The 25415-nt window shown below is 41.9% G+C and overlaps 3 protein-coding genes across 3 annotated transcripts in view; all 3 read right to left on the minus strand.

Annotated features, from left to right (window-relative positions):
- Positions 1-25415, minus strand: part of pkd1b (polycystic kidney disease 1b) — a 36141-nt gene that overhangs the window by 919 nt on the left and 9807 nt on the right. Inside the window, exons 12-44 of the mRNA XM_034570667.1 lie at positions 25240-25392; positions 24849-24989; positions 24227-24509; positions 23886-23988; positions 23624-23752; positions 23378-23528; positions 23087-23224; positions 21893-22037; positions 21038-21757; positions 20058-20211; positions 19722-19977; positions 18461-18656; positions 18147-18314; positions 17577-17717; positions 17140-17350; positions 16775-16898; positions 15859-16002; positions 15351-15753; positions 15037-15160; positions 14750-14961; positions 14072-14274; positions 13786-13983; positions 13540-13694; positions 11921-12121; positions 11318-11492; positions 10527-10709; positions 10218-10322; positions 9981-10115; positions 9699-9901; positions 8947-9058; positions 7913-8852; positions 4625-4629; positions 3197-3202 (exon numbers count right to left, since the gene is read on the minus strand). Coding sequence (XP_034426558.1) covers positions 7941-8852; positions 8947-9058; positions 9699-9901; positions 9981-10115; positions 10218-10322; positions 10527-10709; positions 11318-11492; positions 11921-12121; positions 13540-13694; positions 13786-13983; positions 14072-14274; positions 14750-14961; positions 15037-15160; positions 15351-15753; positions 15859-16002; positions 16775-16898; positions 17140-17350; positions 17577-17717; positions 18147-18314; positions 18461-18656; positions 19722-19977; positions 20058-20211; positions 21038-21757; positions 21893-22037; positions 23087-23224; positions 23378-23528; positions 23624-23752; positions 23886-23988; positions 24227-24509; positions 24849-24989; positions 25240-25392 — 6678 coding nt within the window. The 3' untranslated portion in view covers positions 3197-3202; positions 4625-4629; positions 7913-7940. The remainder of the gene's footprint in view (positions 1-3196; positions 3203-4624; positions 4630-7912; positions 8853-8946; positions 9059-9698; positions 9902-9980; positions 10116-10217; positions 10323-10526; positions 10710-11317; positions 11493-11920; positions 12122-13539; positions 13695-13785; positions 13984-14071; positions 14275-14749; positions 14962-15036; positions 15161-15350; positions 15754-15858; positions 16003-16774; positions 16899-17139; positions 17351-17576; positions 17718-18146; positions 18315-18460; positions 18657-19721; positions 19978-20057; positions 20212-21037; positions 21758-21892; positions 22038-23086; positions 23225-23377; positions 23529-23623; positions 23753-23885; positions 23989-24226; positions 24510-24848; positions 24990-25239; positions 25393-25415) is intronic.
- Positions 2874-4346, minus strand: LOC117753417 (pepsin A-like). Its single transcript, XM_034571494.1, has 6 exons — positions 4197-4346; positions 3810-4006; positions 3546-3662; positions 3318-3459; positions 3104-3202; positions 2874-3011 (listed from the first exon to the last, which is right to left on the minus strand). Exons 1-6 carry the CDS (start codon positions 4344-4346, stop codon positions 2874-2876), a joined length of 843 nt encoding a protein of 280 aa, XP_034427385.1.
- Positions 4860-5971, minus strand: LOC117752935 (pepsin-1-like). The gene is made up of 2 exons (XM_034570668.1): positions 5864-5971; positions 4860-5063 (listed from the first exon to the last, which is right to left on the minus strand). Exons 1-2 carry the CDS (start codon positions 5923-5925, stop codon positions 4862-4864), a joined length of 264 nt encoding a protein of 87 aa, XP_034426559.1. The 5' UTR covers positions 5926-5971; the 3' UTR covers positions 4860-4861.

Here is a 25415-nt window from a genome sequence, read left to right on the forward strand (position 1 = left end):
TACCTGGACACTGACAGCACAGATGGTTCTGATGACGATACTCAATTTTAGTTTTTTTATGTTATTTTCTCCCCCCAGCTTGCTTATGTGTTTCTTAGTGATTTCACTAGAAAAAAACTGCTACTGCAATTATCCTTTCAACTTCATATTTTATGATGCTTTAATTTGAAGCTCTGTGAATTTTTAAGGTTGATGTAAGTTACTTTATGAAGTTTGTACATACTGAATCAATTTTACTTCCAAGCAAGAATTTAAAAAGTTTTTACTGGATATTTTCAACCTTAGATATACTGTATGTTGACATGTAATGTTTTATTACATTTTAATATGAGTTACTTTTGCCAATCAATACAGTATGTTAAATTTTGATAATGGTTAATGAGATGATGATGTTGTTTGACCTGATTTCCTTCCATTTTCATTTCGAATGCTTGCTCAATTACAGGAAAATAACTTTTTTCTTTCCACAAAAACAGCAGCGGCTACCTATTGCACCTCCCCACCATGCATCGATGTTCTAGAACCTCTCCATGGTGGATGTGACCCTGTACATACGCAAAGTGCGTGGGTTGAAGACTCGTCGATATTCTTCTATAATTATGATGTTGATTATGATGTTTCTTGATTATTTTTCGTTAGTGATCATATTTTTATTGATGATCAAAGGGGGAAGTGTAGTGGAAAATTGCACTGACCAGTGTCTAAGGTATTGGAAATCCCCCTGACCAGGTGTCTCACTGCTGTGATACTGTCTACCTGACAGGATGGAACCCTTATTTGGCGGTGTCTCACTGCTATGACCTTGATAAACAGGGTGTATGCCCTTATTTGGTGATATTTTGTTCCAACTGCTACAGCAGACGGACAGACACAGATGATGATCTCATGTCTTTCATGTCTTTTTTCATATTATGTTTTATGAAACGCCTCTTTGTATAAGTTCTGGCTTTTGTGAACTTGCGGCCAGTTCCATTTTGAGCACCCATGCTTGTTGTGTAAACTCTGCAGAGCTTACTATTATAAAGACTCAAAGGCAACTCCAGTCTGAGAATTTCATTATTTCAAATCTCAAGATGAATTTCCATCACAATGACATGTCTGGAACTGCACGACTTAACTCTGGTGTACCGTGCTGGAACATTAAGACCTGCGTCACACACACCAACAACCACAGCCGGAGAGAGTTGGACTTGTTGATGTTATTGGACAAATGAGTTATAACTTTTGCTGTGTTTTACGTCTTGTTCTGTTCTGCGTAACGTACGTTGGGCTGCGTACATGAAGCTGTGGACTCGCTAGTTTATCATCAGTAGCAGGTTATGTGATTTGATACATTGATGACTGCATTGGCTACTTGCTGCTCTTTTAGTTTGTTAGCTTGTAAAAAAAACCTGTCGACTTGGTTCTTTGGCTTCTTACTGCAACTCGTATTTACGTAAGGAAATGACGCATCCTACCTGTAGGGGGAGCCAGAGTATTGCTGAGAGCGCTTTCTGCATTCTGTCACTTAAATTTATTTTGATAATTCTCCATCAATCTTTTATTGAATGTTAAATCTGTTTTGAATATCTGCGTTTGTTTCTGTATTTGCTACACTTTTGCTTGTATGTTATTTAGATATTGTGTCATGACATAAAAACACAAACAAACTGCATATCATACAATTCTAGATGTATTTCTCATGATACTGACAAACACCACAGTCACATGGTCTCAGTAATGACAGTGTTTGTGCTCGTGTGTTTACTCTCCGGTCAAGGTCTTTCCTTTTGATAAGCAATAATATGAATTCAAACTGATAAAACACTCAGAGAACCGTGTTATCACTTAAATCTGGAGTGTTTGACTTTACATAATAAACATCTGTTCCATTCAAGCTAACATAATACTGATTAAGCCGATCAGCACCAGGTAACTCTCTGTATTTTACAGTATAGCACAGTTGTGGATGTGGTGTTGACATTCCTGCTCTAGCACACTGAGATTCTCATTCCCAACTCGTTGACCTGCGCTCACTTTACACTTTAACAATAAACACCAACACTGGTAACAAGGACCTGAACAGTACTGATGTTTACTTTGTATTTGTTTGATTCAGTCACGAGAGTCAATGGGACACGTATTTACACACATTGAAATTGTATTGTGAAGGGCCTTCCTTAATATTCTTCAAAATGGAGGTTTCCTTGCAGTTTACAACTCTCATTCTCTGAGAATTCCTTTCATATTCAGGCTAAATTGGTATTGTACACTGAAATATCCTGAACTGAATCGATCTTAAAAAGATCATATGGTATCAAACCCGCGCTAGTTAATAAATTACTAATGCAAATGGAAACTGTCAAGACAAGGTATAATAGGTGTAGTGTGAAGTTGTTTCTTACAAGGTTAACCCTTTATGTTGTGTCGGTTTCTCTAGTAGTTGTTGCTCACCTTAAATATGATGATGATTTATTAACACTTGGATGAGACAGACTGGAACATGATATAATCTGGTTAACACCCAGTGTGCTCAGTTACACAGTTAGTCTGTTGACCACATACCCTTTGTCCATAGTGCCTTTGTATCAAAGGATGTTTTTTGGGCTGCCATCTTATTTAAGTTGTCATGGGAGCTCATTGTCCACACAGATTTAGTCATGTCTGTCTGTGGTACAATTCAATGACAAAACACCAATCAAACTGATTTTACTCTTTTTATTAAATTAGAGAAAGTTGAATCATTTATAAGACAGGGAAAAGATTGGAGTCTCAATCATCACATATTACAGTTACATTGGAAACCATGCATGTTTTAAGTCTTGCTATTGCACTAAGATATATTTATCATTGCTGAAAGGCTCTCTGATTGCTGCGAGTTGACATCAGGTTGATTAATTAGCCCGGGCCAGACCCACCATGTTCTTGGCTCTGTTGAAGATGGAAAAGTACTGTCTGATGAAGACATCGCCCAGGATCCACAGGTTGTCACCTCCATTGCCGAGGCCGGTACGGCAGCCGTTGTATTGAGACTGTGGGGGGGGATTCAGGAGAAGAGTTTCAGATGGAGGGGGAAACAGTGAGGGGAGAAAATGCTGAAGGCGCCAGAGAAATAAACACTTACCTGACGGACGTAGGCCGAGGCTGGGAGGGTGAATTGCTGTCCGTGGATGTGGAAGGTCACATCAGGCATTTGGCTGATGGAGTTACAGTTGACAACATACTGATTGCAGAGGGAGAGAGAAAAGAAAGTGAACGAAATGAGAGAGCATTGGAATTTATTTCTACTCACCTGTTAACACAGGAGAATTCGATTTTTTAATAAAAATTTGACTTACGTCTCCGTTCTGGCTGGTAGCTCCCACATATCTGTTGATGTTGCTGATGCTGCTCTGAGGTCCAACGATCAGGGAAGTGCCGGTGTCCACGATGGCCTGGCAACCGCCATTGCAAGCCACAACCTGCCCGTTGACAGTAACACTGAAGTGGAGAAAGTTAAGACACGTGTCAAACACCTTTGATACCGTTTTATCACTTAGCCAACCTCTGCTTGGATTTGGCTTTACCTGTCGACGGTGATCTGCCAGTACAGCTCATTGGAGAGGGGAATCCAGGTGATGGCGCCATAGTAGTGGTTGTGGTCAATACCACCGAAGGTCACCACACTACCTTGCTGAGAGTTACTATAGTGGAAAGCAAGAATGTGCTGATAAACAAGCTAACAATCTCAGTTGTAAAAGTTTCTGAAGAAAATGATACAATGCTGTTTGCTTCTTTGACATCCAGAAATATGTCCTATTTCCCTACATACAGAACTATGGCGTCCTTACGAGCTCAGGTACACGGAGAAGAGGTCCTGGTTGACGAGACCTTCGTTCATCATGTTGTCGAAGACAGGGGTAGCGCCGGAGGCAGACAGGCGTGGGTAGGCCAGGCCCAGGATACCGTCAGCTTTCATGTACTGCATGAAGGGAGCTTCGGACTGACTCAAACCGAAGATCTGGTTCTTCACAGCGAGGCCGCCCACCTGAAAACCACACATCAAATCATCTCAAACTGAAGCAGAATCTTAAAGCTGGTAATATACATATTCAAAGACTAGAAACTATGAAATATGAGATTCTGCTGTGGCAATTTCAAATCGTCAGAGTAGCTTTTTGAACATGGTGGGACAAAGGAATAATCCATGTTTAAGTCCAGTAGTTCAAAATTCTCACCGTCACAGTGTCGTATCCAAGGATGCCGGTCATGCTGCCAGTGCCATAGTGGATATCGAGAGAACCGCCGTTGTTTCTGTAGGTGCTGCTCTGGCCAGGGTTGAACTTGTCATGGTTGTCTAGGCAGTTACAGATGTGCAAAAAATACATATTAGCATAACCACAACTCTGCTCATTCTTAGACACATCAGATCCCTTCTCTCTTCCCTGTGTGATCTGCCTTCCTGTATTCTTGTTATTCAGCCTAAATTAGCAGCCAGTTACTTTCAGACCCTTGGTGATAATCCAAAAACCTAAACCAAAACCCAAGTTTTGAAATCTTATGACCATTTCTGGTGCTCACAGGCAACCATGTGTAATCTGTCAATGCTGGAAACACCTTCAAATTAGAGAGATAAGAAGACATAACCTTCTTAAAATGTTCTCACTGAACCTCCCACCAGTCATCTAACGTCTGTCTGTTTAAAAGTTGTCAAGGTGTATATGCATGTACAGTTTCACTTACTGCAGGCTGTACTGCTGCAGTAGATGGAGGGCACCCACAGGTTAGAGGAGCCGGTGTCAAAGATGACCTTGAAGGACTGAGGAGGAGTTCCAATGGAGATGATTCCATAGTAAGCCAGCTGGAGACGAAGAGGAGTTACAAAGATTACTCAGGACCAAAATCACACATTTGTAAAAGTTGGTCTGTTTAGGCTTGAGCCTCTGTTACTTACGTCAGCGTCATTGGTCATGGACTCGCCGCCCACTGCAAAGCTCTGGTCAAACTTGGCCATGGGGTTGTATGGGTACTTGAGCCTGTACTCCTCCCACAGACCCTGCTCCTCCAGGACCTCCCTGGCAGTCTGACCTTTCTCCAGAGCGAGCCTACGATTCACACAAGACAGCAATTTCAATTCTGCACTTGCGGCTATATTTATAAACTTTTATTTATTAAAAACATATCTAAATTAATTCTAATGATGGATCATAACGCCACCAAGTGTTTTCAATCAGTCTTGGAGATTGCAGGGCCAGTGCTCACATAGAGTAAACCGTTTGAGACATCTCTGCATCATGACATTTACATGAAAAAAAGAGCAACATCTAACCAAAGGTGGGCAGCCCCCTAATACCAGTGACCGCTCATGAGTAGGAATCTAGAATGCCGTGCTCATTTTTAAATCTACGCTTTAACTAAACTCCTTCTGACAAATTCCAATATCCTCTCCTGACCCTTGGTTGAAAATTTGAACCGCTGGCTCAGACAGTCACCTGGGATTCGATCGGCTTGGGTTACATGGTCTTGGCCATCAGAAAACTCTAGAGGCGAGAATTTTCTACTTCATACAACATGTGCTGCTACTGGAGTCATCACTCATAGCGAGACAACCTAGATAACTAACAGATATGTTACGTGTGTGTGGGTACGACATCTCAGTGTGTTTGTGATGTCTCTGTGTGCCTCCCTACAGAGCGCCCTAAAGGCTTCTTCTGAATTTCCAGTGAGAGGCACCTCAGCCTAACTTAGAGATGAAGTGTCACTAAAGTTCAGACCTTTTCTACATGAGTACATGAGAAGAGGCCTGACACTTGCTAATTTAAGTGTCATGCGTGTCATTTCAGAGCAGCTAATGAAGGTTTAAGATGTCGGGAAAATCAAAAATAGAGCGGTGTAGTCTACTTACTGGATAAAGCACTCGGACAGTGCCACCATGGCACACAGAACAAAGGCCCACTTCATTGTCATGGCGCTGCTGTCAACTGTGGAAGATAAAGTATCTCAGTGGTGCAGAAAAAGCCAATTTGACTCCTGTCACTCTGAGGTTGAAGATATTACAGTGAAATGCTGCAATAGAAATGATAGCATGTCTTTGATCATGTTACTCACCTGGAGACTGAAGACTGGAGACTAGAGACTGAAGACTGGAGACGGACAAGCCTCCTTTTATACAGGTGGACTGACATTTTACCATTGCACAATGATAAGGCAAGGCACACACACAACATACCCCAACAAATGGTAAGTAAAGATAAGGCATGGAAAAATAAAATCCCTGACCTCACAACAATCAGTTGTGTGATTAAAACAAGGAAAGCAAACTTGAGAAAACTTGAACGTGTGTACAGCACAGTGTGATATTTGTGTCCATGCTGAAGGTGCTGACAGGTGAAAGCCAAAGGTCTCTGTGCAAGGTCACAGGTAAATGTGAAATAATGGTACGGATAAAGTGTAGTACATGTGAATCTGTTCACTTTTTGAGTGTTAGCTTGGGCAATGCTTCAAGTTTACACACTTTTACCCAAAGACTAGATGTTTTTATACCTTAAAGTAGCAGCTTAAAAATAATTTCCGATGGTACACCAACTTAATAATAGGGAGAATGACATGTCTGGAACTGCACGATTTAACTCTGGTGTACTGTGCTGGAACATTAAGACCAGCGTCACACACGCCAACAACCACAGCCGGAGAGAGTTGGCATTGTTGATGTTATTGGACAAATGACTCATAACTTTTGCTGGTTTTTACGTCTTGTTCTGTTCTGCGTAACGTACGTTGGGCTGCGTACATGAAGCTGTGGACTCGCTAGTTTTTCATCAGTAGCAGGTTATGTGATTTGATACATTGATGACTGCATTGGCTACTTGCTGCTCTTTTAGTTTGTTAGCTTGTAAAAAAAAAAACTGTCGACTTGGTTCTTTGGCTTCTTACTGCAACTCGTATTTACGAAAATGGGAGGAAATGGGAGCCAGAGTATTACTGAGAGCACTTTCTGCATTATGTCGCTTAAATATATTTTGATAATTCTCCATCAATCTTTTATTGAACATTAAATCTGTTTTGAATATCTGCGTTTGATTTTCTATTGGCTTCACTTTTGCTTGTATGTTATTTAGATATTGTGTCATGACGTAAAAACACAAACAAACTGCATATCATACAATTCTAGATGTATTTCTCATGATACTGACAAACACCACAGTCACATGGTCTCAGTAATGACAGTGTTTGTGCTCGTGTGTTTACTCTCCGGTCAAGGTCTTTCCTTTTGATAAGCAATAATATGAATTCAAACTGATAAAACACTCAGAGAACTGTGTTATCACTTAAATCTGGAGAGTTTGACTTTACATAATAAACATCTGTTCCATTCAAGCTAACATAATACTGATTAAGCCGATCAGCACCAGGTAACTCTCTGTATTTTACAGTATAGCACAGTTGTGGATGTGGTGTTGACATTCCTGCTCTAGCACACTGAGATTCTCATTCCCAACTCTTTATATCCAGATGCTCTGGTTAAATCTGAAAACGACTATAGTAATATAGCTCCAACTTAAAATGCTGTTTTTCTGTTATTTGTAAAACAGATGAAAGAAATGAAACATGAACCCACTTTCGGACCATATGGTCACTCGTCTTTATTTGTCTGTCGAGTTAAGTATCCACAGTGTCTCTTTAAAGTATAAATAAATATGCAATATTTTTGGTACAGTGATTTAATGCTGCATCTCTTAAAGTTGTGAGACCTCCCAGAAGACTCCGCATTCCTCCTCCAAGGCTAAAACCATGTTAAAGAAAGGAAACATATCTCTGGATCTGCCTGTTAATCAGGATTAATGGGTTCTTCTTTTGGTTCTTCTAACAAACAGAAGATGAAAACACTAGATTGAAACTCAGAACACAGAACCTCCTTGGTGAAGGTAATAAACTGATGAGTAAGTGAGTAAACTAAATACATTTTCTGAGTAAACTCAGAGTCAGTCTTGTTCAGTCTCTGGTCCTTCAGAGATCCAAGCCTTCCTTTTCACAGGGACTCCATCACTGATCCGCCTTTTTACCCCCTCTTCGCTCCTGGGTCTATCGTTCATGTACGTTAAATGTTCTCCTCCATTTCCACATAGAGGAGCTCCTCCTGAGAGCTGGAACGCCCTCTGAGCTGCATCGGCTGAATGAGAACTCCCAGAATGCCAAGCTCTTCTCCTGGGGAACTCCCCAAAACTAGGAGAACCTGCAGGATACAAGCCACAGATTCCAGATGCAGATTTGGCTGTGTCAGAAGAATGGTTATCGCTAGACGCCTGAGGCAAGACTGAATCAGACTCAAAACAGGAGCCTCTTGTGCGGGGAAAGATGCAGATTGATGCAGCAGAGGAGTGAAGAGTGGACAGATTGAAAGAAAAGGAGGATGGGAGGGAGACTCGTGGCTTTGGGTAAAGAAGACTTGTCTTCCTGTGTCTAATTTCTCCTGTATTCATTCCTGCTTCTGGTTCCTTTGGGTTTGTTGTTGATTCTTCAAACCTTTCCGCACTTTGTTTGTCGTTACTGATCCACCTCTCCCTCCTCCTGGTTTGAGCCTCCTCTAGCTTCATTTCCAGGTTGTGAACATCCTCGGTTATCTGATTGACCCGATCGAAATGAGACAGCAGAGCGCCGACACTGGGGAGCAGGCGGTCCAGGTAGGGCAAGACGTCAAACCCGGGCTCGGACACTGATGAGTCCTCTGATCTGACAGACAGGGCTGAGGACAGGGGACGGGGTGATGAGAATGAGGAGGACAGGGAAGGGGAGCGGTAGGAGGGGAGAGTCGATGACAGGGTGGACAGACGGGATTCCTGGGAGGATCTGGAGGGAGGGATGTCCATGCCTTCAAACTTCACACTGTGCCTGAACTAGAAAGGAAAAGAAACGTCTGGAATCAGCAACAGAAGATGCTCAAATACTCAGTTATTCAACAAAATGCACCAAATCCAATGCGCTATTTACCTCTTTAGCCTTGCTGAGTCCCATCCACAGCTTGAGTCTCTTGATGAAAAACTCCACCATCTCATAATCCTGAGGTTCAATGGTTGGATGGTACAGCTCAGCCTGCTCTGCCCTTTAGCACACAGCAACAGTTAGTAATGAAATCCACTTAATGCACTACTCAACCTACAAAACTTAAATGAGACATATTATACCAATATTCAGGTTCATCATTTTAATTTGGGTTACATGCTGTAATGTTCAGAAAATACTTTCCTCATACAGTCCAGCTGCAGCTCCTTTAGCCTCCTTTGCACAAATATTCATGTTTTCCAGAGGTTGAACCTTAATGACTTTAGAAATTTCACTTCTATAGTAAAATAGAGATTGTCATCATTTATTACATAGATTTTGTGCAGATATTCCTGGCTCCCAGAGGGACGGAGGGACTGATGACTGTGGAAAACCTTTTGGTAATTCCCGGACTTTTCCTCTGGTCCCATGATTTGATTGATATATCTCAGCAAATATTGGATGGATGGCTGTGAAATGCAGTTTAGAGGTTCATTTTCCTCTAATGAAAAACTAGTCAGTTCAGAAATGTCTTGAGTTTATTGCGCCACCATCGGGTCAAACATTTACATTCATGAACAAAAAAACAGTAAAACTAATGTCATTCCCACCAGCCTCACTGTAATTGGTCTTCAATTCTAGAGAAATCTGAAATGCCAACGAGCACTTCAGCAAGATTCTGTAATAAAGAACTAATGTACCTGTATGCACGAATGAGAACAGCTCCACAGAGTCTAGCCAATAGCCAGAGACCTCCCCCCATCAGTAGCAGTCCATGGAGGGGACCCAGGACTGTGTGAACCTTGCATAGCCTTTGGCGAGCTATTCGGCCGCGTAGGACAGACAGCACTGAAACACCGGCCTCGTGCACAGACTGGAAGCCTTCCACTGAATGGGAGAAGAGCTAAAATAAAAGACAAAGCCAAATTAAATACATCACTTCTTCATAAATATTCTACCCAGTTGAGTTTTTCTTTTCGTACCATGTTTCCGAGATGAGTGCAGAGCATGAGCAGCAGCAGCAGTAGGACAGTCACAGCCCACAGCTCCCCCCAGGCTCTCTGCAGCACTCTGCCTATCACCAGCCACCTCCGCACAAACCTCAAGGTTCCCAGCAGCTGGAGCACACAGCAGTGGCATCGGGTAGACATTTAAAACAACGATTAAGCTGTGTGTGGAGCAGTGCTGCTGTTTAATAATGAAGCAGAGCTCTCATTTACCTTTAGAACAAGCAGAGTGAGCAGAACGGCAGCACACTGAGACGACCTCTGTGCCAGAAGGGCGGCTTTGTGGAAGTCGATGAAGTTGTCTGGTCGGTTCCGAAGCTAAATGGAACGTACAGGTTATTGTAAGGCCGTCAAAGCCACACACAGAATAGTCGACTTGTACTTTAAGAGCATTTTTTTATATCAATATTTCATTTCTACCACTAAGTCTGCAAAGAGCAGTGCATAAGAAGGTTTACAGTTTACAATGATGTAGAAGGTGATGTCATTGGACCCCAAAGGTTTTTACTTTTATTTTTTTACCTCGGAAACACATGAAGAGGCACGAGACAGGAAGCAGAACTGCAGGATAGCTGTCGCCAATAACAAGAAGGCCAGGAAAAGCTGGAACCAGTGTCTGCAGTGGTGCAGATACTGAGCATGCTCAGTGACCATGGACCACAGCTCCGACAACAAGATGAGGAGAGCAGAGATGAGAAGGAGAACCTGTCAAACAAAGTCAAAGCATCAGAACTATCAAACTATATCATTAAAGCGTTTGCTTAAGAATATGTATTGCTCTTTATTTCTGAAACACAGACTGTATATACAGATGGACGACATGACTGCTCCTCAAAACAGAAGTCAAAGCATCTTGATCACCACCTGGTGGCTGGCTGTGGTATAGGTTACAAACCCTGCCTCCTCCATGTAGGTGAATTGGACATGAACCTAACTAAAATGTCAATGTTGACTACAAATAAAATGTTCTCAAAGATGGTTTTTGACATTTAACATTGTTCTTATCACACTGGTGTTTATCCAGGTCCTTTTATCCATTTAAGTTTAGTTTTAATTAGTTATTTGATGCTATAAAAACTGGGTGAAACATCATGATTGACAGTTGAGACTGACTTGGTCAAGCATGTGTATCGACAGGATCTTGCTACTTTGGCTCCATCCCCAATTGCTACTGCACAAGCTACAATTGAGCAAGATGGCAGTCTTCGTATCCGTGATATTTTGGCTTCATTTCTGGATAGTGGGAGGAAGTGGAGAGACGCGGTCTTTCTTTATATACAGTCTGTGGTTTGAAAGTATACTGTGAATGTTACCGTGAGTGCAACCCGAAAGTCCAATCCAGAGGAGGGCGAAGGGATGAGGAGTGGATGGATGGAGAGGAAGGAAGTGACTCTTTGTGTGTGAGCCCATTGTAGTTGAATGGACACACACACAAATAAACCAGAGTCTTTGTTATAGTGTGTGAAATCAATAGAAAGAGTTTCAAACCTGAAAAAGATCAAATAAAAAAATAAAAGAAATAAAAAGCAAATCAAAGTTAATGTTCTTAAAATGACTTTTAAATGAGATTCTATACAATTTAACATCAGTATGATAATGTATTGTATTCAATATAAAACCCATTTGGGGTTAGGTTCATCAAAAAAAGTTGTATCACAGATTCTGACACCAGAAGACGGAGAGTGTTTTAAATTGTAAAATATTTTACATAAGGAAATTAAATCACATTATGCAAATGATATTGTGTCATCTTGTATTACTGTATTTGTTCTCAGTTGATAAGATGCTTCAATGGGCTGACACGCCTCATTACTGTCAGAAATGTGATTCAGCACTCAATCAACAGCTGAACAACTGTAAAATAAAGATGAACACACACATCTTGAAGCTGTTGAATCTGTAACAAATCCACTCACATCTTCTTGCCCCAGTCCATCATGTGCAGGTCAGCAAGGAGCTGGCGCGTCCTCTCACTGCTGTTTCCCAGGAGGACGTCTGCCGCGTGGCCGAGCGTGCCTGTGTACTGCAGCTGTGGCAGCCCCACTAGACGCAGTGACGGGTTTTGGTGCAGCTGTGGCACCAAAGTGTGATTTATCCACTGCTCTGCATCTGACCAGCTGGATGAAGAGAGGATGACTTTCTTCAGATTGTTTCAGATGTCCAAAAACTATTAACATACTTTGATTAGCCAATACTGACATAACAGTGACCTCTTCCTCAGTATGTACTCAACAATTTTACTAGTTCATTTTATATTGTATATTTTATACTGTGGATTGTTAATATGGTGTGCAGAGGAAGGAAGCAACGTATTAACTCTGCTGCTGAAATCACATGACACAGAAACCAGCGTCGGCTCTTATCACCACAAGCTCTTGTCATCTTCGCCGGTGTCTTCTACGTGTGTGGCACCGCTTTCTCACCGGGAGATATTTGATTTATATTTGGTTTTTTTTATCTTTGCGTCTGTTGCATCATCAACCCCCCCACCCCACTTGCTCGCGGTGAATCCAGCGGGGATCCCCTGCTGTGTTGACTTTCTAGGGACTTTCAACGAGAAGGCCAGGCAGAGAAAGTCCATAGAATCTAAGAAGCCTCTCACTCGGAAGAAAAAACTAAGTCTATCAATGGGTTGACCTAAGCTCTGACTACAGAGTCCCACTCACTTAACTGAACTGTTGATTTAACCCATGATCAAACTCACTAGTGCATCAAATAACTTCAACCCACAGCTGTGAGTTCATTTATTAATCCTGTTGAGTACAGTGACCAGCTGTTTGAAGAAATGACTGACCTTATAAACTAAAAACTAAGTGGTCATTACCAGATATCTAGATTGTTACTAGATTCACATCAGTGGAAATGAAAGGGCTTTGGGTTGAGAGAAGTGGAATAATAGATTGCTGGTTCCTATTTCATGGAATCTGTCCGGAGACAGCAACATAATATATATTATATTGCAAACAATATCCTTGAATCCATACAGTTTTGGATTGTCTCATTTTGTCTGCATCCAAAATAACATTTTCAAACGAGTGCAGAGAAATCTAATTATCACAAGATGTCTTGTTCTTGGCCCGTTTCTCAATGCACAACAGAAAATGTTGATGCAGTTATGTATAGCACTGTATTATTAGAGCACTAGAAAGGCAGCTTTTTTATGCGGTGTATTTCATTTCCTTTTAGATCAAACACCAAAAAGTGCTTTATAATGAAAGTGAAAAGTAAGAAAAACAAACAGAAGTAAATCTGAAGTTTCCTTTTTCGGATTTGATTATGTGCAGAATTGTACATGAAAAAGATAAAGAGAGAAGACCTGATTAGTTTGTGTCCTTTTCTGAATGGAATAACAGGATCAGCATAACAACCATTTTTACTGATGCTGCACAATGGAAGTCATGATGAACCCCCGACAGAGGTTGTATTTGTCTCGTGGAAAAAGCTGCCGTCTAGCAGCATTCTCAGTGTTTTTTTATTGTTGTTGTACTTTGTGTATAGTGTTTTATCAGCATGAGTGAGTGAGTGTTGTCCTTACTCTCTGAGTGAAGTGAGGTTAGGGGCTCCCAGGGGGGCTGTGCGAAGATGGCCCCTGAGAGCAGATTGCAGCAGCCTGCCCTGCCTCTCTTCTACACCATCCTGGTAGTTCACCATCAGCACCAGCAATAGAAACAACAGCTGACACACACAGTGCTAGATAAAAGACAGAGATTAAAATGATCAAAAAAACATTTTAATCCCTCTGGAGAAAATAGTCCACTTTGAAATTTGACTGTAATCTCACCCTCATGAGTGATCGCAGAGCTCGGACTTTGCGCGCCTCATCTTTAGCCTGCAGCAGTCCGTAGCCGCATGGTGGTCGCACCTTTGCACTATGCTCTCCAAATGCCCTCACCACAGTGGTCTCCTGGGCCAGCTGGTCCTCCACCTCTGGATCCACAGGCCTCCACAGCACGGTGTAGATCAGTGCCTGCACACACACCTGAGCGAGCAAGACAGAGGCAAATCAAAGCGACTGTCCACCAAAGATCTGCCCACGCAGGTTAATTGGATGACATGTCTGAACTCACCTTGAGAGGCTCCAGCAGCAGAGCAGAGGTGAGGAAAGCAGAGAAGGCCGATATGAGCCACATGAGAACTACATTTCTGGAGAAGAATGTGCCGTAGAGTCCGACCACAGCCAGGCAGGCTCCCAGCAGAGCAGCCACCAGGGGGTAAATCACACGCAGTGTCCAGGGGGGGAGCAGCCAGCGGGGCTGACCTCGAGAAACACCTGGGGTGGAGGAATCAAAAAAAGATTCAAACTTTAAAAAAAGAAAGAAAAATTATCTTCTAAAAGAAATTGATTAAGTAGTTGTAGATGTACAATTCAGATAACTAAAAAAATGATTAATGGTGACAATCGATGACTAAATGTTACGGATTAAAAGCTAAAAGTCAGATTAAAGAAATGGATAAATGGTTAATATAGATAGCTAGAATGAATGAATTAGCAGGTGACATATAACTAAAAAAAATTATGGATAAGCAGTGTAACTAGCTACAAGTTGGCCTATTGGATAAAAAGTTAAAATAGTGAGCTATAAGTAATATATACACAGTTTAAAGTTCGCTAAAATATGAGCAATTGAAATAGCTTGATAAACACATAAAATAAAAAGGTCAAATGGTTAGCTAAGTGAATTGGATTCACAGTTTAAACATATAGTGTGTGTCCAGAGTAGTGGGGTCGGAAGTGATGATGGTACCTATGCGTGTGGTGGAGGAGGAGCGAGTGGAGTCAGGAGAAGGGCTCGGCAGGAAGGTGCTGGCCACTGAGTCAACAGACAGCACAGAGGGACACTTGTAGAGCCCTGCCTCATACTGGGAGGAGGACTGGGAGTCTGGCATGAGGATCTCTGCTCCACACAGGGACTTATCCTCACTCTGATCCGACCAGCTGCTGCAGGAGGTGCTCTGTCTAAAAAGGGGGAAAAACACCAAAACATAAAGTTCTGCATGAAAGTGCATTCGCATGAAGAGAAGCGATGCTTACGTGGCTGTAAATGAGGAGGTGGTTCTGGGTGAATCCCGGCCGCTGTCTGAGTTGCTGTTGGTTTTGTGTGTTCTGTCCTCTGCTGCTGCTGCTGCTGCTGCTATAGACATCAGCAGATCCTCCTCTGGTACCAGGGACGTACATATACAATTAGACTTTTCTAGACATTTTCATTTAAACTTTTAAGAAATGATAAATTACAAACATTGACTAGATAATATAGAAGCTAACTGCTGGTTACAAGAGACTAGATATAGGTAATAAATAAATCCTTGTTTCCGTCATTGAATATATGAATTTCTGATGTTTCTCACCGGACAGAGTTAGAAATGTTGTCAGATTGTGGTTGTGAGTTTGGACTGGGTTTGCGTTCATGGTGAGCAGCTCCTGATCTGCTGCAGTAGGGGAGGGATAAGATTCTGAAGTTTCTTTTGAAAGGGGATAGTGAGTGATGGGTGTGTCTGGGGAGGAGGGTGAGGCCAGGCACAGCTGCATCAGGGCCTTTTTCCTCCTCAATTGGCGAGTGGGGCCCAGAGTGGGTGAGGACTTGCAGAGTTCGTGGGCTGGGGTCATCTTGGCGGGACATAAGTCTACTGGGAGATTGAGGAGGCTGTCACAGGACGGCCATGCCACCACATCTCTGTCTGTCTGGGGCGCCAAGCCAGAGGAAGCCCAGAAGTCCAGGATACTGGAGTCAAACATCTTGCTCTCCAGTAACTACAGACAATTACAAGAAACACTTGTGAAGTGATCCTGAGAAACGAAACGGGAGCAGAGAAACAAAAATGTGTGTGTGTCCACATTTGTGTGTGTTGCTCTCACCGATGAGGGACTTCCTCGGGTTGGGCTGGAGGAGTCGGGCAGAGACAAGAGTGACGAGCTGGAGAGCTTTGATTGGCCAAAGTAAACGTCCATCTCCACAGAGTGACAAATGGGAGAAGGAGGGACTGAGATGTCCACAGTTACCTGGGTTGCACACACACACACACACACACACACACACACACACACACACACACACACACACACACACACACACACACACACACACACACACACACACACACACACACAGAGTTGTATCTCCAAGAAATTGAGGGCAGATTGACATTAAATTGACTTCAATAGATTTCCTGCAGACTTACACTAACCTTAACCATAGTTCGTACTTGCCTAACTCTAACGATGTCTTTTCCTTAAATTTGTATAATTTACGTTATGGAGACAAGTCCTCATAAAGTGACTGTGTAAACAAATTTAGGTTCTGTGTAATATCTGGAACAAACACAGACGCACACTCTCACAAACACACACACACACACACACACACACACACACACACACACACACACACACACACACACACACACACACACACACACACACACACACACAGGCACACACAGGCACACACCTGCTCGCTGAACAGTTATCGCTATGTAACTTAAGATAAAAAGGAAACACTCACTTATATTGTTTCCACACTGAGATAAAACTGTTTGACGAACAAAGCATAGACACACGTCCAACACACTGCTGCTATGACCTCTAATCAGCAGCACACTGATGGCACGTGTTACAACATAGAACATATATATACGTGTATATATATATATATATATATATATATATATATATGTGTTCTATGTTCTATATATATATATATAAATGACAGTGTCACAATATATCAAACTATCTCCGAGCAAAATATATTAATAGTAATGTTTTTTCCAGTTACCTGACTATGAGCTTTCCTAAACAGGAAACAGAGGAAACACTGAAGAGGAAACACCAGTGCTGCAACAGTCATCCCCATGGCAACCGTCTCCATGTTCACCAGCAGCTGGGCTGACACCGGCCCACTTGTGGAAAAGAGACACAAATCGTTTTCCTCCTGTCAACTCAGCAGAATCTTCAGAGAAATCTTGAATTATTTGTTGTGTGTTGACTGAATTATACAAAGTCCTGCATTTGTGAAGAACACACTGAAACATTGATGTTTTACTGTAAAACAATTTAACAGCTACTATATTATCTGACAGATATCACATTATAAATACCTTCCTCTAAAAGGATTTACATTTTTTCACTAAGTCATCTCACCTGATCCCCTTGGAGCCCACAGCCCCAAACCACAGAGCCCCCAGTGCCAAGTAGAGGTGCAGCATGAGGGCGCCACAGGTAACCCTTTGACCCCTGGTGAAACGGCTGTGAGCAGGACGTTCCCACAGTGACAGCCATAGGTGGCGCTCTTTCACCCCGAACATCAGCTGGGAGGTGAGGACCCGTCGAAACCCTCTGAGCTCCTCTGGACCTGCATGGAACGAAATGAAGAAACGAAAAATTCTCTATTTCTTCTAATAAATGAAAATAAATTGCTTGTTTCAACAGGGGAGTCATCTGTACTGAAAGAACAAAAAGCTCATATCAATTGTTAAAAAAAATGGCCTTGTCTCACTAAAATGAAAACATCATCTTGAAAGAGCACCCAGCATCACTCCATGAGATACTTTTTGCAGTTTGTAAGAATCTTTTCTCACATGAGGCCAGAACTTCCTTCTCCACAGTGTCATTCTTCTGATTCTCCACAGAGAGCCAGTCCTCCAGCACGAAGAAGAACATGTGGTCTGTCTGAGGGTCCCACACCACCACATGCTGAACGTACCAGGAGGGATCCAGACCTACGTTTACAGATATGAAATACAAAAAATACAGTTATACTTATGATGAAAATCTGTATTTTTAGTTAAAACATGTTTTCCAAAGAACAGCAATTTGGGAATTTCATATTGGTCGATTTTGTAGGATTTAAGGGAGGGGTCTATTGGGTGATGAATAATTATTACAATGTTTTCAATGGTGTAAATTAATAAATTGAGCAGTTCCCCTTCCACAAAGTCTGTCATGTTGCACTGTCATATTTCTACAGGAGCCCACATGGACAAACTAAATTAATTAGTAGCAATTCCATCGCTAAATGGTACTAAATCTTTTTTTAATCTTTTTTTTCTTGTTGCCAGGAGATTATATTTAGATGTGGTATTCTATATCAGAATCCGTGCAATAGCAAATTACTTTAAAAGACATATATTATTGCAGTTACCATGTACCTGTGTTGTCGTGCCAGATGCGAATTTTCCAAACTTCTCCCAGGTTGTCGTCTGTCTCCAGGTGAAACTGGTCCAGGCTTCCGGGTTGAAAAGCTCCATCCCTCTGCAGATGGCGAGAGCCGCTCTTGTTCACACCGTACAGACTGATGCCAACATGTGCTGTGGTGCCTGACGGGTTATAGCACAGCATTAAAATCATATATATCATATATAGTCAGAGGTTTCATTTAATAAACATGAAAATGCCCTCACTAGTTTAACTTATGTCATACAGTTTTTATTTCTATGTCTCTGTCGGCTTGTCTTTGGCTGACCTGCTCCACGCCTCCAGCCAGTTTTGACCAGAACTCTGTAGTGGTAGAGTCCCGGACGGCCACATAGAGGGACCTGGCTCAGTCTTAAACTGTCCAAGTGGTCCAGTTTATGGGCGATGAGCCCCACTAGCAGGTGAGTCAGAACCAGGACGGCACACACAATCCCCACCACTGAGTTACGCACGGGACCACCTGACTGCAGAGATAAGACACGCAAAGAGGGAAAAGAGAAAGAGCCTGTTGATGAATATACACCTTCTAATCCTGAGTCTGTATTTGGGGAAAGGATTAGACATAATTATTTGTCAAAACATAAAAAGAAAATGCTTTAAACAGAGGAATGCAAGAATGAGTCCTGAAACCTTGAAATAATCTTTGGGTTTTGGACTAAATTCATGGGTTTTTTGAAGGGCTTAGGAATTAGGAATAAGAGCTATGGTTTATAAAGGTTGAAGACAATGTCTACATTTACATAGACATTAATATTCTGATATTAACCTGAATGAGGTCTGAATAAGACACAGCCATGTAAACACCATTTGCTGATTAACTCATACTCAAAATAAGCATTAATCACATCAAGACATGAAGTATTCTGATCTTAGTCATATTATATATACATGTATACATCCTGATGGACTTTTCATCGTATTTAGTGATATCAACAAACGGCAGTTACCAACTGCTTGATGAAACATTTCCTGGGTATAAAAAAGATGGAAAAATAAAAAGGAGTTGTAACTTTTGCAACACAACTATTTCAGGTTGGGGTTTTAAAGGTGGCAGAATAATGTTGGATGTATAACGTAGTGGATGTAATGAATTGCGTCAAAATCGGGCTTTGCTCTGTAATATGTACACAGTAATATAAAGGGAATATTCTTTTAGCAATTCATGTCAACACCATTATGGAAATAATGTCTGATTCAGAATTGGGTCAATGTGTTTTTAATTGTCTTAAAATGGGCGAGACAATAAAAGTCAACACGAAAACAAATCAATAACTTTCTAAAATTATTTAGTCCGTTTAACACCTTTTACTGTATTTAGCCTTCAAAAATCATTAAACTGTACATTTGTGAAGATTATCTTGAAGCATAAAAAACTTTTATTTGTCACAGATCTTATTTTCTGCAATAATACAAAAGAAAATGGAAAAAAAAAATTAATCAAGGAAATAAGGGTGATGCTTATTTCCATCTTAGCCTAAAAACGTGTCATCCCTGAATGACTCTACTACAGCCTCAGCGCCCTCACATACCGGTGGCAGCAGAACAACGGCCCCAGGATGGACAAACAAACTGGCCCCAAATATGGTGAGATGCTGGGTGAGACAGTGAGCTGCCTGGAGTGTGCTGCCCTCCAGTGGCTGGAGACCCTCACTGCTCCACCGCCTCTCCTCCACGCTGTAGTACTGGCACAGAGAGCTGAACACACACACCGACACATGGACCGGCCCCCCCTCGGGCACAGACGAGGTCAGGTTGACGGAGAGAGGCTCGTCTGTCCCGTGTAACCTGTTGCAGGGGAAAATGCTGTCATGATCCTTTATTCATTAAAAACGGTAACTGAGCTAAAGAGAAGCCAGGTGACTCACAGTGGAGACAGAAAGATGGTTTCCTCTGAGGAGCTGGTCGGAGCAGAGAGAGAGAGAGCCCACTCTTTCTCAAGGGAACCCAGAGATGCATTAGTCCCTGGCACCGTGGAGCTCACTTCTATCTTGACATATCCCGAGCTCACAGAAGTAGATCCTAGAAATGCATAATGCAGTTTGAAAACAGCCTTTGGAAATTCATAATTCATGCTGAAACTCACATATATATGGTGAGGTTAATTAATAATTATGGAGATCGACCTTAAAGATATTTCAGAAACATCCTTGTCCGAGAAACATCCCAGTCACTGCTTTCCATTCATCAAAATACTAATTATTAATACTATTTATACACATACTCTGTTGCTGTGTAAAAGACTCAATTGAGATAGGGCAGCCCACTAATACTTTATTATTTTATGCCCAATACGTTTATTAAAGTAGAGTACTCAGTAGAACATATACCTCCGCCCCTCAAATTCAATCAAGCTGCACCAAATTTCACAAACTCAAAGAAATCAGTTCACTAAACATGCCTGATTACTTTCATCAAGATAAATGAATGATTCCCTGGGAAAACTGTGAAAAATGTTGAAAACTCCCTTTCTCACAATGTTAAAGAAGATGAAGAAAAGTTCCTGGATCCGCCCCCTAATCTGCACCAAAATGTAATGGGTTCTTCCCCCATCCCACATCTACACAAACACTAATGAAAGTATAACCTTGGTGCAGGTAATAAAAAACTTTGGAATGATCACAAATAATTTATCATCATAAAAAAGGCTTTAAACAGATTAGAAAGATTGGTTATGTCTGATACACTATATCAGCAGTATATATTTATACACTTTACATACTAATATGAAAATAAAGAAGAGTACATTTTTATTAAATTCAGATGGTCATACATTGGTCACTTACATTATCTCAAAGTGCAAACACTTGCGATCTGGTCTAGTAAGAAGGAAAATAATGTACTTTACCTGGAAGCAGACTGAAGTTGAAGGAGATGTATAAACCTGCATTCTCATCCAGTCCATCCACAGCGTTTACTGTGAAGTTCAGCTGTCCTTCAGTGGGAAGTGTTACAGTGAGACATGTCTCATTCCTGCATTCACCTTCTCTCCCATCTGCCCCCTTGTCTCCCTGTCCCACAGGGTACTTGTTGGGCAGCGTGACCTGTATGGCTTGTTCAGGAGCCAGATTCCTGATGGGTATGGGCTGACCCTGAGGAGTGGTGAGCTCCATGGCAACCAGAGAGGTGGAAATTGGAGGGTCAGTTGCACTCAGCATAGGGTTGGACTCCAGCGCTCCGTCTGTACTGAACAGTACCTGCACCACCTCTGACCTCTGACTCCTCAGGTGAGCAGTAAGGGACGTGGGGATATGAAACGGACATACCTTTGACCCATCAGCCGATGATGACCGAGAGGAGATGGCCTGGTGTTGGTTGGACTGGTTTGTCTGGCGAGTACAGAGGAGGTCCGTGGGGTCTCCTTGAAAACCAACTGTATTGATGTAAGGGGTGGAGAGCAGAAGAGGATCCTCGCCGTGAACACGTGAACGCATCAGAGTGCGCATGAGGGCTCCTGCGTGGGCCAGTGCTGACAGGGCGAGAGTGGAGGCTGACAGCAGAGAGCTCGAGTAGGCTGGGTGAGAACTGGAGGCACTGGCTGATTCAGACACTGCAGCCAAGGTGCTACCTGGAAACACAGAGATCAGAGCAAGATTCACCAGTTCTGTCTATCTATGGTTCTTTACTTTCACTTCTTATAGATGGATGGATACTTTATTGATCCCAAGGGAAATGTAGTCAGCGTGTAATGCAAGACGAGCACCTAAGACATGAAGGATGTTTCTTCCTGTTTCAAGAGCTGCTAAAACACCAGGACTCATCTGTTCCTCCATCACAAGGATCATCCTCCCCACAGCTTCCAGAACCTTCTCCTGGCAGCCTTCACATACCAGTTCATCAGGGACGGCCTGGAACAAACAGTAAATAACTCAACATGAATAATGTTGTAACTGTGAATTACTCGAAAATTGTGCAAATATATATCAAAATATATACATTACACACTACCTGGTCATCTTAGTCTCTTAATGTTCGCATTTATGAGCAAATGATTGCATGTAAAACTAGAATGGCACTCAGCAGACAGCATACCTTCATCCAGGCCCAACAGTCTCCTTATGAAACCACATTTAAATTCAATAGATCCAGATTTTCTTTTGGATCTGCACCAAATTGTAAAAGTAACAGTCCCTTAAACGTGCCTGATACAAAAATCCTCCTTTGCAGAGGTTAATATTTTTGAAATAGGAACAACTGGTTAATCGTGGATGAATATGTAAGTCAAGGGGTAAATCGGAGTCCTGCCATTCATTCATAATGGCTTAGGTTTTGATTAATAGATTAAAAGAAGTCAGATTTCACCAATTCTACAACACAGACACAGTTGTATCTCTGTCAATACTGTAGGTCTGATTTGTAGTTGGTTTACAGTTTGCATAACTTCTTAGCCTACGCATGTAGCCATCGTAGATAAAGCAGAAGCATAAATTCAGTTTACAAGTAAACAAAGTATATCTCATAAAATGTGCTAATTTGCTTTATTTCACCAATATATAAGTTATATCTACTTTGTTTAATCTGTACAATAAGACCATGATCTACATGACGGACGGAAGTAAACTCCAAAAACTCCAGGAAGTGACCTATACAAGTTGTCCAACTTATACCCTACTGTGAAATGCTAGATTCATATTATTACACTTGGCTTTTGGATGGAATTTACCAAAGGAAATCAAATATGTAAATTTTTTAGCTGTATAGGTGCTAGTAGGTAGATTTCAATACCTGGACAGAACCGGCCTTACTGTCTACCTCTTTTCTAATCATTGTCCGAAGCTAAATGGCTTCATGCTGCGTAGCTGAGTTGTATCAATTCAGCCTCTTAATCTCCACGAGAAAACAAAGCCATATTTCCAAAGCTTTCCAATTGTCCAAAAATCAGGTAGTGCTCACTTACGGTTGCCTGTGCCAACGCTGAGCTGATCTGATCAACATCCAGAATGGAGGACACGGGGAGAGAGGCCAGGGCTTGAGACACATTTACCCGGATCTCCCTCCTGTCCATGAGCTCCTGAGGGGTCCGTTCAGATGTCATCTGTTGACAGGGGTGAAACTCATTATTTTAAATCTCATGTCTATGATTTTTGTAATCTTCAGTTATCATGTTATCTGGTGGTGAATAAAAGCTAGTCAATTCCAAGCTTCCATATGCACTGTAATGTGAGAACATGACACAGGGACACACTACCTGATTGAGCTGGCTGCTGAGGGCAATGGAGTAAGGAATGAGCTCCTGAGGGTTGCCATGTTGGACCAGAGCCCAGAACTCAGTCTGGCTCTTGTTTCTGAGCCACTCACTGGTGATTTCATCCATTGCTGGATTTTCAGTGGTCAGTGTCCTAGAGAGTGGAGGAATCCAGAAGAGAGAGATGGACTAAATCTTGACTACGACATTGGGCATGATGTATTTCCCACAAAGTATTTTCCTTTTTACCTGTTGAGAGCAATGACGTTTGAGCCGAGATGGTCCTCTACTAATACAGTGACTGTGATGAGTGACTGTTTTTTTTCTTGCCCTGAACGTCCCATTGGAACCAGGCTGCCAAATGTTGAACGAGTTCCCCTGGGAAAGGATTAAGATATGCTGGAAGCTTAATTTTTAAGGGGGAAATTGGATTTTTGAATATTTTAAATGTTTAGGTTAAGATTAAACTTTTTTTCTGTACTAACAGTTTTAAATGGAGGCCAGTAGTCACCTGTACAGAGTAAGTGTGGGGCACTCTGTGCTGATGGGCTGACATGGGGCCACCTGGAAGGTGTAGATCAACTGAGAGGCCTCACTGTCATCATCTCGCCAGCCTACCAAGAAATGACAGAGAACAACTTGACCATTGGTACACTGGAATTAAGACAAGATAAGATAAGATAAGATAGGATAAAAAATTGTAATATTTGAAGAGGCAACACAAAGCATTTTCTTCACTAACCTGTCAACATTTTAAATGCATCAAGAACAAGGTAAAAAGGCACAATAAAAAAGGAGTCAAAGAAAAAAAGGTACTGACACATGTTGAACTGTGTGACACAGCAGCGTTACCTGAGCAGTTGTAGGTGACCACTGTCTCCAGCAGACGTATGTCAGACTCTGGCCTCAGATCACAGACGCCTCCATGTGGTGGATTGTTAGGTTGTATGGTCTGACTGGCGCTGCCCCACTGACCTCCACCAGGCTGGGAGACATTGAGAGTGAAGGTGTAACTCAGCCCTGGCTGGAGGACGCCTGAACGCACCACCAAGTTAGGAGAATGTGTCCCTGTGGAGGGAGCAACGTCATCAAGGTCAAGTGTCATGCCAGTCTGGACTTCAGCGCTCCATTTGTACTGTGGATAGACAGATGATTAGGACACAATAATTAAACCTTGCAACAATTGAATGTCGATTGAAATGTCCTATAACAAATTAATAATCTGAGCAGATAAAGAAAAAACATGATGGCACAGTCGTACAGGGAGCAGTGTTTTTCTCATCCCAGTTGCATTATGACTTCCTGAAATGGTACGGTGGCCCTGAGAGCTACTTGCACTGCAATGTTAGAAAACACATACAAATCGACAAATCACAAGGAAATAAAGAAAACATCCTCATCTGACTGACAATGGAAATGTTTACATGGGACAAAAAACAAATGACCTCATGTGTAATTGTTTAAGAAACATTACCTGAGTCTGGTCATCACATTGTTCGCATCGTCCTGCAAGGATGATGGCACTGTTGTAACTGATGTGTTGAGAGGAGGAGTGGCCAGAACAGGACACACATTCCACAGTCACACGAAGCACAGGGGCTTCACACACAGTTACCTAAAGATAAGTGATTGACATCATGAGCATAAAATAAAACGTTAAAATATCATCATTTCAAACAGACTCAGAGGAAAACCCCTGTGAAAAAATTTCTGGATCTTGTTTGGTCAAAATGCTCATTGCTTCTATGGCAAGTTGCCCAAATCTTTAACCTTTTCATATGTAGGTGCAGAAATAACAGTAAATATGAATTGTAATGTGATAGAGCAGTGAGGAGAAATGGGGTAATATCATGTGAAACACTCACAGTCTGGTTGACGGATGCAGCTTTCCTTCCTGCCTTGTGTACAGCGAGTGTAAAAATGTAGACTGTGCTTGGGTGCAGCTGATCGGTGAATAAAGTCACTGTACTGTTGTTGCTCTCAATGGGCTGTTTCACAAAATGAGACTCTGTAGAGTTCTGTAAATACAAGAAAACACAGG

This window comes from Hippoglossus hippoglossus, chromosome 19 (assembly GCF_009819705.1).
Source record: "Hippoglossus hippoglossus isolate fHipHip1 chromosome 19, fHipHip1.pri, whole genome shotgun sequence".
NCBI classification, from domain to species: domain Eukaryota; kingdom Metazoa; phylum Chordata; class Actinopteri; order Pleuronectiformes; family Pleuronectidae; genus Hippoglossus; species Hippoglossus hippoglossus.